Genomic DNA, 12,987 nt, shown 5'->3' on the forward strand with positions numbered 1-12,987 from the left:
ATAACGTTCATTACTTTTCAGATTCTTAGTTTAGAACTAATTGGTATAATTATTCTCCCGATTTCCGGATCTGGAGATAATTATACGTCTCTTTCAGGTTCTTAATATAAGTTATATATTATATCATTTTCTTCTTGTTATATATACTGTGTACTTGTTTAATAAACTTTATTATTACTGTTTTATTCTTTTAAAAAGGCATTAATCCCTAGCTAGGTCACAATGGCCTCCGACAGAGAGCCTTAGCCCCGTATTTATAGTCGGTACTCAAGCCCGTGCTTGAGCATGTGCTCCGCCAAGTCGAACTTACGTCAAAGTCATGCTCAAGTATTTGTTGTGTTCTATAAACGATACTTCGGGTATTCTCGTACAAGGTTGATCTCAAGCACGAAAAATTAGTACAGTAAAAGTAAGTTTCGAATAAATATCGAATAAAAAGAAGATTCTGTCAATTTTATCATAATTGTGACTAAACTTTTAGCGCCAAATTTAGTTTATGCTTTAGACCGCGCAAAGTTGGTTTATAGTATAGTATACTTACTGAAATTTTGTGTTTGGTATTAATATTTTGTGTTTGAAATTAATATTGGATTAACTATTTTAAGGTATGTAATAGATTATAAAAAATATTTATTCTAGAGAATTAATTTCCATTTTGTTACTGTGTCTGAGGCATAATTTTAGATGTTCAACATATGCTTACATGTATATTTGTTTTTGGATATATTTATATGTGTGTAATGCGTTACAATCATTATAATTATATTGTCTGTATAAGCCGTACGCTAAATAAATTGGTTATCTAAATTTTAGATGAGTGGAAATGGCATGAAATATGCACCTTACTCAACAAAGGAAAAAGTTCTCCTAATCCAGCTGGTAACTGAAAACGGTGTGGTAGAGAATAAAAGGACAGACGGTGCTTCGACAATGGAGAAAAAGATGGCTTGGGAGTTAATAACAAGAAATTATAACTGCCAGCCTGAGGTCAACAACATCAGGACCAGCGACCAGCTTCGAAAATTGTGGAACAACCTAAAACAAAGGTAGAATACTTTTATTAGTTTAAGCAAATGCTTAAGTATTGACCAATAATTTTTTTTATCATAGGAAACGCAAAGAAACAACAGCACTGCGTCACAGCATGTTAGCTACAGGTGGTGGTCCCCCGATAAAGCCAGAGTGTGATGCAGTGCTGGAGTTAGTTGAAGAGGCTGGTCCCAATATAGACGTCAGCATCGACTGTTCTTTTGATAGCACAGCAGTCTTTGAAAAAGGTAAATATACTAAATTTGTAACTGTGCTTTACTCATAGTATAATTGTAGGCCAAAAACAGTTCAACCAGCTAGGAAGCTCAATAGCAGGACCATCAGTAGCCTCTGACCCCCCTCACTTCTTTCCCACTACAGAGTTCAAAGAAATGGACTTGTTATGTAAGTATGATGTAATAATTTTGAGCAGTCTTCCTGTACACTTAATAATAGTTTCAGGTAATACTTGTAGTGTGACACCTGCTGTTCATACAGAAGAGGATGATGATGATGTGCTTCAAAGTGGTAAGTGTTTTAAATGTAGTTAAAGCCATATGTACTTAACAATAATATCAATTTTAGCAAACACTCCTACTTCTAGTAGGGCACTGGGTGCTATACCACAAATATTGTCTGAAAATAAACAACGGTCCAAGAAAATGAGGGATACCATCAGACAGCAAGACGAGATTCACAGGATGAAAATGAAGATTTTGGAAGAAGATATGCTGAGGGCAAAAGCCTTAAGAGAAGCAGCTGAGAAGGAGAGGCAGAGAGCTACTGATGAAGCTGAATTAGCTTCATTGAAGTTAATAGACTATAAAAAAGGGTAATTATAGATTTTATCATGTTTGACTTGTTACTAGAATTTGGCTATAATTAATTGTATATTTTCAGGCGCTAGAAGATCTTTTTCCTTTGTTGGGTACTCTGCATTTTTAGAGAGAATGTTAGGAATAAGCCACAATATATTTATTTACATATTTTATTTACTGATTTTTTTCAATCTATATGACCAGAGGGCTGTTATCATAGATACAAAATTGTGATTTATTTTCAGAAAATAAATCACAATTTTGTATTTTTGGTAACAATATCTGGTCATAGACATCAAAACATCAGTAACTATAACATATAAATAAACATTGTGGCTTATTCCCAACTGAAGATAGTGTTAACTCAGTCTTACAGTGGCCTTTTCACTTTCGGAGCACTGAATGTCAGAGGAGGGTCTGTTTTAGCAGGTAGGCATTTGACGTAGAATCAGCGACGAGAGGGCGTTTTAAAGTACCTCGGGAACTATCGCCGGGACTACGAAGAATGAATCCTGCACTAAGGTCAGTCAGGCGGCGTACTGGACTGAGATGTCTTTTGAAGATTTCAGACCCCCCCTCTATAAAGACGAAAAAAAATTAAAAAAAAAAATATACTTTGTGTTGTAAAATCATGGTTATTTTCTTTCTATTCTCCTTCCTGTTTATTTTATTTCTAGATAGTATTTAATGTAGATTTAAGGTTCTTAATATTTTAATTTCAGCTGGTAAGATATGGTTTTACCTTTTTATTTGTTGTATAGTCTTTTGTTTTTAGATTATGTATGTTTCTCTTTCAGTTTTTTTAAGTATTGATTGCTACATAGATCATATTTTTATGTTGTTTACTGAAAATTATTAAAATACTGAGTTTGCATAATTTTTAGTAAATTGCTGCCACTGCAATATATACATGTATATATACATATGTATATATATATATATATATATATATATATATATATATATATATATAATTACATCATTTTTTTTTAATGTTCTAATTGTTTACAGTTTACTCCTGATGAAGCTATAAAATAAAATAATCTATTTTATATTGTATTTAATTATAACTGTATAATTTTTTAAATAAAGAATATTAATATTCTAAATTTGTATAATTTTTATTTGGTAAGGAAAGGTTTTATGAAAGGAATAAACACTTAATTAAAAGGAGGGAAACTCCTTGTACTCAGTAAAGACATACTTGCTTAAGTTGTCTGAGCATAGTGAGTGAAAAACCCTCATTTATTTTAAATTAAAACATAAAAAAATACATTTTTATAAATAAGACAAAAACATACTATATTTAACATAATATAAGTATTCAATAATGTATTCTCAAAATAAACAACTTTGAATTGAACTGAACAAAGATTAGATATAAGAAAGAAATAAAATAAAATATTAAAATTTTAAAAATAAAAAATTGGAAAAATAAATCATGAACAAAACGTGTAATCAAGCTAATGATAATCATTCTGACATTTTCAGAAATAAGATAAAACATACTACATCTAACATAATACAAATATTCAATAATGTATTATCAAACTAAACAAATGCCAATTGAAAAAAGCTTGTGTATAAGGAAGCAATGAAATAAACTATTGAAATTTTAAAAATAAAAAATTGGAAGAACAAATCATGAACAAAAAGTGTAATCAAGCTAATTATAATGATGCTGATATTTTGAGAAATAAGATAAAACATACTACAGCTAACATAATGCAAGTATTCAATAATGTATTCTCAAACTAAACAAACAAATGCCAATTGAACAAAGGTTAGATATAAGGAATACAATTAAATATTGAAATTTTAAAAATTAAAAGAACAAATCATGAATAAAAAGTGTTATCAAGCTAATGATGATGCTAACATATATCTACCTATAATAAGATAAGTATTCAATAATGTATTTTAATTCTTATGCAAAATATTGGTGAATAAAATGTCTCCTAAAATTTAAACCTCGTTCCACATCATTATCATTTCTATTTACTGGCACATCAATATTTTCTACAAAATCATCATCATTATTATTTTCTTGTAAACCTATATTATAAAGTACTGCTGTAGCACATATTATTGCAAGAGATGTATTTAATTTAGTTTGTAGACCTCGTTGAAGACAAGGAAACCGTCTTTTCCAGGTTCCAAATAGCCTTTCAACAACATTTCTTGTTCTTATATGTGCACTATTATACCTATTTTCTTGATCATTACCTAAAAAGAGATATCCATCAAATAACCTATTTTTTAGCCAATTATCAATAAATACCTGGCTGTAATACTGGAGTAAGTAGATAGTGTCTGCATGCATATCCACTGTCACCTATTAATAATCCTGGAATTTCACCTCTTTCCATTCTAACTCGTAATGCACTTCGATCAAATATCAAGCTGTCATGACTTGATCTGGGATGTCGAACAACAATATCCATAATCTCTCTTCTAGGACCTGAAACAACCTGCAATTTATTTATATAATGAGGGCCTGGATAAGAAAGATCAATCTATACCTGCACATTTAATGAAAAAAAGCCTTTTCTATTATGAAATACTTCCCCATTATTACCACCTGGATTAGATATCTTGATGTGGGTGCAATCAATACACCCAGAAACATTTGGAAAATAGGCAACCTCATAAAAACTTGTTATATTCCTCCTAAATCCTTGTCCAGTATGGGGAAACCCTACAAAATCATTTAAACGTTGAGCTATTAATATTGATACCTTTTTAATGGTGTTGCTTATTGTCGATTGACTAATACCCCGCAAATCACCAGATACAACCTGAAAATTAGATGTAGCATAAAATCTTAAACAAATTAACAATTGTAATATTGGAGGTATTGGTAAACCACGATTGTCTGCTTTTCGTAGACCTTCAAATACCAGAGGCAGAATGGTATCTGCAACGGTATCTTTGTTGAAACGATACCGTTGACGAAATTCAACATCGCGGTAAAACTCCATGGGATTTTCCATATCACGAATATATCGTTTTGGTATACGTTCCGGCTGATTTCCTTCTTCAATATGATCAATAAACTCTAAAAATTCTTCAACTTCGTCATACATTTTTTATTGTAATTAGAAAAACAAAAAAAATATATTGGAAGCGAATCGGAAAACAAATTTAACAAATATAAACAACAAAAGTTAGGTTAGGATCCCGTGCTCAAGGCAGGTCGATCCGATGCTTGAGTACGAGCTGTCATTTCTGCGTACTCAAGCTCGATTTCGTACTTGAGAACGGTTTATAGAACACAAATTTCATTCAAGGTCGACCTCAAGCATCGACCGATACTTGAGCATCGACTATAAATATGGGCCTTACTCTCTGAGGTCACTCCACCAAGCGACGGATAGAGCGGATAACTTGCCTTCTCCCTCTCTAGAAAGAGATGGGAGTTACTCTAGTTACCGACAACCACATCAATAATCGTAGAAGCCGCCGACGGATCTTTGAACGCTGAACCGACCGGAGAACTGAACGTCGAGCCGACCGACGCATTAAACGCCGAGCCGACCGAAGCCCCGCCCCTACAGGAAGACGACAGCAATGTCGAAATGGAAGCCCCCACGGTGGACGTCATCTCCACCGTCTACAATGCCGAGCCGGAGGTAGGCAAAAAACAAAAAAGGCAAAGGCCATCCGCTGAACTCTCAGACGAAGAGGAAATAACAAAAAAATCCAAAGAAAAAGACGAAAGCGGTCTTTACAAGTCAGTAGACTTACTGACTAAACAAATCAGGCAGCTACAAAAAGAGAGTCGTCAACGTGAGAAACAGGCACAAGCCCAAATTCAGGATCTCCTAACTCAGATGACTGAGTTAAGGAAGGAAAATCAAGCAAAGGACGAAGAGATAAAGAAACTGGTCGGCCATATAATGGCTCTGACCGAAAGGAACGAAAAACTGCTGGTCGAAGAAAAGAAAAGAGATCTGGCCATGTGGGAGACCCACAAGCCTAGAGACGTAACACCATGCAAGACGGTAAAAGCCACTCCTTCGACATCTGGAGTTGCAGCAAAGCCGAAAGAACCTAAAACCCAAGGAAAAGAAACAGAGAAATCGGAAGCAGGATGGACAAAAGTCCAAAAGAAAGAAAAAACAAAAAAAGGCACCGCTACTGAGAAATCAGTAAACAGTAGCGAGAAACCAAAAAAATCAATAAGCGTCGTTGAAAAACAGACGCAAAAAATTCAAGAAAGAAACGACGAAGCGCTCACTAAAGCCGCCAAAGATCTGCAAAAAAGAAGTGAGCAAAAAGCCCACAAAAACTTGGAGACTCCAAAAGAATCCCAAGTAGAAAAAGAAATCGACGAAACCCCTCAAAAACCTGCTGAGGTTAACGTAAGAAAACCAAAACCTCCTGCGATCATCTTAAAGACGGTCGCAGAACATCAAGCAATCCTGCAAAAAGCGGCAAAAGCAGGTATTATCTCAGATAATAAGTTCGCCAGATCTGGTAGAACTATAGTAATAAACACAAAGTCCAGGGAAGACTACCTAGGAGTAGTCAAAATATTAGAAGAGCACACACCGAAGGTAGAGTACATTGCCTACCCAATCGACAGCGAAAAATTAAAGAGGGTCATACTAAAAGGGCTATCCGCAACCACAAACACAGAAATAATTCTCAACGAATTAAGACAAAAAGATGTTGACGTAACAAGAGTCAGCAATATGTACTCAAAAAAAGAAGGAAAACAGATCTTGCCTTTCTTCATGATCACCCTCAAAGAGGATGACATTCAAAAAATACGTGGAGTCACAAACCTGTGCTACATGAGAGTTCGTTTCAAAGACGAACTCAAAATAACAAAGGACACCCTACAATGTTTTAACTGTCAGGGCTATTATCACAGTTCCAAGGCTTGCCACTGCAGCTCCAGATGCGTGAAGTGTGGTGAAAACCATTTAAGTAACGACTGCGAAAAGAGCAGGGAAACAGCACCAAAATGTGCCAACTGCGACCAAGCACACACGGCCAATTATAGAGGATGCTCAAAAGCTCCCAAGAAAAAGATCCCTGCCCCCGTTAAACCGGCGAGCAAACCGATCAAACCAGCCACAACAACCACGGGCTTCAGCTACGCTCAAGCTGCCAAAACAACCACAGAAGAAGCAGCTCCTACGATGCAAGACGCTGCCACTCTTATTGCTTCGTTTCACACGGAGTACAATAAGAAGATGATGGAGATGATGTCCATGATGGACAGGGCAACAAAAATGATGACTGCATTCGGAGAAATACACCGACAATGCTAGCTAACCGTACGGAGGATCTACGCATAGGGTCCTGGAATTCCGGTGGAATTTTCAAAAAACTCAACCTTTTGGATGAGATGATCAACAGATTAGAGCTCGATATCGTAGCCCTTCAAGAAACCAAATTAGTGGAAAGGAAGAAAACCAAATTTCCAGGCTACGATATCTACAGAACTGACCATAGAGCGATATCAGGAGGAACAGCCATACTAGTTAAAAAAGGCTTAGAACATGAACACATACCAACACCAGATGGACTGGTGACAATGGAAGCCACGCTAGTCAGATTAAAGGCCAACAACGAAACACTAAAAATAGTGTCAGCTTATGTCAGACCAAACGATTTGATATTCGATGAAGACTTGAGCCTAATCCTCGATACAGAAGAGCCCACAGTGATTATAGGAGACCTTAATGCGAGATCTCCCCTATGGTTCGATAAAGCAACCAACAACAACGGAAGACGACTTTGCGGCCATCTCGAAAACAGACCAAATACCTACGTGATCGGACCAACAGGACCGACCTGTTTTCACGGACAACTCCCAACACATCTAGACATTGCAATCCTACACAACGTGGGTCAACAATACGAGATACAATCTCTAAATGAAGGCGATTCAACGCACAATCTAATCGTCCTGACCCTGGGTGCAATAGAATTAAACCATTTGCAGCCCCACCAAAAGAAGATCACAAGCTGGCCAAACTTCAGAAGGATTTTTAGCGAAAACATCGGTAACATCCCAACAATAAACAACATCACAGAACTAGAAGACAGTGTAACTAAACTAGAAACAACCATAAATAATGCTATCGATGCCAGCTCAAAAATCGAAAACACTACTAGACAAAAAGGAAGATTCGGAGATATAAGTCTCGAACTACAAAACCTAATAAAGGAAAAAAACAGAAAAAGAAGAAGAGCCTATCGCACTAGAACTCTAGAAGATAAAAGAATTGCAAATGAGCTAGACAGGGAAGTTAAAAGACAACTACGAGAACATAAAAGCGAAAACTGGGACAACTATATCCAAGAATTAGACCCAAACAAATCCGCCTTCTGGAAATTATCGAAAATACTCTGACAGGACAAGAAACCCATACCTCCCTTACACGGAGAAAACGGGATTGTTCATACGGAGAGAGATAAAGCTGAAGTCCTAAAGGACGAACTAGAAAGAGCATGCAGAAACAACGAAAATCCCAATGAAGACATAGACTTCGAAGAAGAGGTAGAAAGAACAGCTAGAAGATTAAAGAGAAGAAAGGGTAGAATAGGAATAACTCATACATCTCCCGATGAAATTAAAGAGCTAATTAAACTCTCAAACGCCAAAAAAGCCCCAGGACCTGACAACATCACAAACAGGGCACTAAAAAACCTACCCAACAAAGCTATTGTCTACGTAACGAACATAGTAAACAACATGCTCAAACTAAGATATTTTCCAGACAGATGGAAGGAGGCACAAATAATCATGATCAAAAAACCAGGGAAAGATGGCACTTTTCCGCAAAATTACAGACCTATCAGCTTACTATCATCAATAAGCAAGATAGCGGAAAGAGTTATACTGAAAAGACTAAACGAAGAATCGGAAGCACTAGGCACCATACCAGAAGCGCAATTTGGATTCAGAAGCGAACATTCATGCGAACTACAAGTTCTACGTTTCACCGAATTCGCAACTAAAGGTTATAACGAAAAAATGTACACGGCAACAGCATTTCTGGACGCCAGTAAAGCATTTGACAGGGTCTGGCATGATGGACTCACTTATAAAATGAACACCATGGGATACAGCGAGACGATGACATGCCTCCTTGGATCATACTTAGCCAACAGAAGGTTCAGAGTTCGGACAGGGGCAACCCTGTCCGAGGTCGGGACCCTGGAGGCGGGTGTGCCTCAGGGAGCTGTTTTGTCGCCTTACCTGTACACCATCTATACGGCCGACACGCCAAAAGAACCAGGATCCCTGTTGAGTCTTTACGCTGACGATACGGCAATAGCTGTTAGCTGGAGAAATCCAAATCATGCAGCTAATCATCTGCAGAGAGCACTCAACAGATTCGTAAGATGGTGCATCAAATGGAAAATAGCCATAAACCCAGATAAAACGCAGGCTGTAATGTTTAGTCACAGAAAAAGTGTACCGAATCAAGAATTAACAATTGGAAACACCCCAGTACAATGGACAAATGAGGCCAAATACCTAGGAGTGTTACTCGACAAAAAGCTTACATTTACGCAGCACATAAATCAGCAAACGTATAGAGCCAAAGAGCTGAAAAGTCAGCTCTCATCGCTAATTGGCAGAAGAAGCAAGTTAAGGTTCAAAACCAAAATCAGGATGGCGAATAGCATTATCCTACCAGTCCTCTCGTATGCCTCCGCTGCGTGGGGACACACCTGTAAAACTAACAGGAAGAAAATACAAACAGCGCAAAACCAATTAATAAGAGACGCCCTGAATCTACCAAGATATGTACCTCTGAGAAATTTATACAGAGACTCAGGACAAACAAGGATTCTTCACACAATGGACAAAAAGGCATACGAACTTTTCAACGGACTTAACACCCACCCAAGTAGCATGTTAAGAGAGCTGACTAACTACAACGCAAACACCAGGACGGTACACAGAAGACCTAAACAGCAAATAGCCGGATATAGGGTCCCAAACGAATAAATAAAGAATGAGATGGTCGCAAGGACGTCTAAACAAAAGAATGCAGTCATCAGAAAAACAACCACCAAAAAAAATCCTTCTCTTTTAGGACTCTGGGGAGAGAATACAGGTGCCAAGGCACTTAGATAAGGACACTATACACCGGGGTGTGTGGAGGCCGTATACACCCTGCAATGCACACCCCAACCCACCCACACATTAGTGTAAGATTTTAGTGTAAGATAAAAGGGTAAGAATTGTGCCGGCATATTATAGTCCCATCGCCAAGGAAGACCCATATAAAAAAAAAGGTTGTTTTTCTCTTAAATTCTGTTATTTTAAGTCAATTTTTGTCACTAAACGATCTAACGTAAATTCACTTTTAATTCTCCATATAGAAGACCCCTCAGGCCTTCTATATACCGCTGATGCAGATTAGGCCCTTCAGGCGGATCAAATGATACTGATCCTCTCGCGACACCCGAGCACTGAGGTCATGTGCGGCAAGCATAGGCTCAGTGGCCGGACCCACATCGGACACCCAGCCGGCGAGGAGAACAAAATTTATTTTTGCCAAATCGGCGGCTGAGTGATCGAGCACACACTCTTTCCGAACATGAAGTCGACAGCTCAGGCTGTCGACTCCATGGACGGAACACACGCTACTTTTTTCTTTTTGTTTTAGGGACTCAAGTCCCGAAGTGCAGTTAGAGTAAAATCTATAGAGTCAGTAAAGTAATTAGGGAGAAAAGCCTAGATGTGGCTACCCCTACAGTCAGGTGGCATAACCACAATAACTAAAAACGGGAGTTGTCTCATTACCCAAGGCAACTCTAGTAACTTTCAAGATCATAAGCCTCCTCACGTATGTCACACGATGAGGAGGGGTGGTGGAAAAACCTGGGGGTCAGATAGGTACCACTTCGACTAGCGGAGTGTGACCGGTTTGATCTTCGGACATGTGGATCCCATGCTTAGTATGGTATACACATGTTCCTAGAGGTTGGGTTGATCGCTTAGCGTGATTGTGTGTGTGTGTGGCAACAGCAGGCCAACTATTCTCGAATAATTTAGTATTAAAGTTCGTATTTGACTGTTGAAATGTTGCCACACAATGCAAAATTGTCTACAAATGTTATTATTCGTCTCATCCAATGGAGGAGGACAATTAAGAAGAGATTCTGAGAGTATTGGATGCATCCAATTATCAGTGATAGATTATTTAGGGAAACATTCTATTCATGCTAAATTACTTAATTACGCAAAAAAGTTTTTCGCTTTTTATCGGATGAGCATATCCAGCTTCAATGAACTAGTCATGCTAATTGGACCAGCTATAGCGAAGGAGAATACTAATTTAAGAATTTCTATGAATATCTATGAAGGAAAGATTGAGATTTAAACTTTTTTTTATAAAGCGTAGGTCTTTGCTCGACTTCTTCTATTAAATTAACCACGCACGTTTCTGAAATTTTCGTGCAAAATGTTAGCACGGTACGAGTACGGATGCTAAAGCTAGGAGCGAACGTGAGTGCGTCGTCACTAGCCAACATTGATTAAACAGTCACAGTCGGCCGATATTTAGCTGACAGATTAGTTTGAAGGCAATCGGAAAGCCCATCAAACTTTTTTATCCGCCGATACTGAATCGGTTTAATGTGCGCATATGCATACCTCTACGTACTGATTAAGTAGCCGACCAAACTATCAGCCGATAAAAAGTCTGCAGTCTTCGGGGCTCTAATACCTAAGTATTTGTATGTCTTACTTGAGTTTATTTATTTATTTTTTTGTTACTAATATCAAATTGTGTTGTTCCCCAACATTACTGATGTATTTGGTCTTCTTCATATTTATTTTAAAATCATACCCTTTATACTCCTTTATTAATTTCCGTATCGTATAGAAAGTCTTCATAATCTTGAGCGAAAATCACCCGATCATCTGCAAATGACAAGGTACATAATGTTGTGTCGGTTAGTAGTATACCCATCTTAAACATTTTTTATTACAATAAAAAATAAATTTATTGTAATAAGGACGTGAAAAAGGACTGGCCTAAATAAAGTCCTAAAGACCTGATAATTTGTAGCAAATATTTTATAATAAAATTAAGAAACCAATTGATTTTTTACTCCAGAGTAGAAAGTGTTATGAGACATTTGTGTAACGAACTTATGAGTAATAAACAAAAAGCAAAAAGATGAAAACGAAAAAAGAACATGAAGAAATCAGATGAATGGAATAAGAACGGGAAGTAGACAGAAATTACTGATAAAGCTGGTTAAATGCTAGAAGGCTACACTGTAAGTATTAAATCATCATTAATCGTAGTATGGTGATTCATAAAGCTTCAATGAACATCCTTAAAGTTACAGCAGTGTGTACATTTTCGAATTAATGAATTGAAGTCTAATTTAAATCAGAATTAATATTATAATTCACACATTTTAAACCGTTTATTTCACCTTTGACACGACAACGAGGAAAACTTGTAATTTATATGTTTATTAGGCATTTATTGCTCATCATAAGAAGTCAATAATATAATTTTGGTAGATTTGACGACCTTGAACCGCCCAAATTATGTTTAGAACAGGATAAGAACCTAATTATAGATCACTACGATCTTGAAAAAAATAATAATAAAATAGATAATCTTTAAGTTTACATTTTTTTATTATTCGTCCTTGCATTCTTAGTCTAAAAAAGATGTTATTATAATACTAGAAAAAAAAAAGATTTAGAACCATCACATAGTTTATTATAACTGGGAGTACTGGGAAAGAAATTTATTGATAAATAAATCTTATTTAAAATTTATTATGATATAAAGTTTTCTGTCTTCATCTGGTTAATAAATAATTATTTCTTTCTTGCTTTCCATGGTCTTTTATAAAATTAGTTTAAAGAAAGCTATTAGTTTTTAAAAAACTTATACAGAAGTAAACACATTTGTTCAACTTCACGTGTTCAAGTCGAGCAAAGAAACATGTAGCTCTTTAAGTATTCAATTTTTATTCAATGTCATCCATCTAGAGTCACATTAGAATTTAAATTTGGAACAATGTAAAATCATATATTGATGTCACAACTACAATTTTAGTGTTAGCTTCAATTACAAAAGAAGGCACTGAGGATGATCTAGATCGAAAACGTCACGTTATGCTACTGTATAAATTT

General features: G+C 36.5%; 1 protein-coding gene across 2 annotated transcripts; it reads left to right on the forward strand.

The window, feature by feature from the left end:
• The first annotated feature begins 509 nt into the window (after window positions 1-509).
• LOC140433287 (uncharacterized) lies at window positions 510-2,769 on the forward strand. Of its 2 annotated transcripts, XM_072521316.1 has the most exons (7): window positions 510-605; window positions 814-1,046; window positions 1,111-1,277; window positions 1,327-1,434; window positions 1,486-1,557; window positions 1,615-1,861; window positions 1,930-2,767. In XM_072521316.1, exons 2-7 carry the CDS (start codon window positions 814-816, stop codon window positions 1,934-1,936), a joined length of 834 nt encoding a protein of 277 aa, XP_072377417.1. In that variant the 5' UTR covers window positions 510-605; the 3' UTR covers window positions 1,937-2,767. The 2 variants fall into 2 exon arrangements, with proteins under 2 accessions (XP_072377417.1, XP_072377416.1); XM_072521315.1 differs by having other exon boundaries at window positions 1,327-1,557; window positions 1,930-2,769.
• Window positions 2,770-12,987: the final 10,218 nt, after the last annotated feature.

This window comes from Diabrotica undecimpunctata, chromosome 2, assembly GCF_040954645.1.
Source record: "Diabrotica undecimpunctata isolate CICGRU chromosome 2, icDiaUnde3, whole genome shotgun sequence".
NCBI classification, from domain to species: domain Eukaryota; kingdom Metazoa; phylum Arthropoda; class Insecta; order Coleoptera; family Chrysomelidae; genus Diabrotica; species Diabrotica undecimpunctata.

Excerpts from the sequence above, each read along its gene's own strand:
- LOC140433287 (XM_072521315.1), top strand. The coding sequence starts at position 814 with ATGAGTGGAAATGGCATGAAATATGCACCTTACTCAACAAAGGAAAAA. Across the intron at positions 1,278-1,326 it reads CACAGCAGTCTTTGAAAAAG|GCCAAAAACAGTTCAACCAG; the intron begins GTAAATATACTA and ends GTATAATTGTAG. Across the intron at positions 1,558-1,614 it reads TGATGATGTGCTTCAAAGTG|CAAACACTCCTACTTCTAGT; the intron begins GTAAGTGTTTTA and ends TATCAATTTTAG.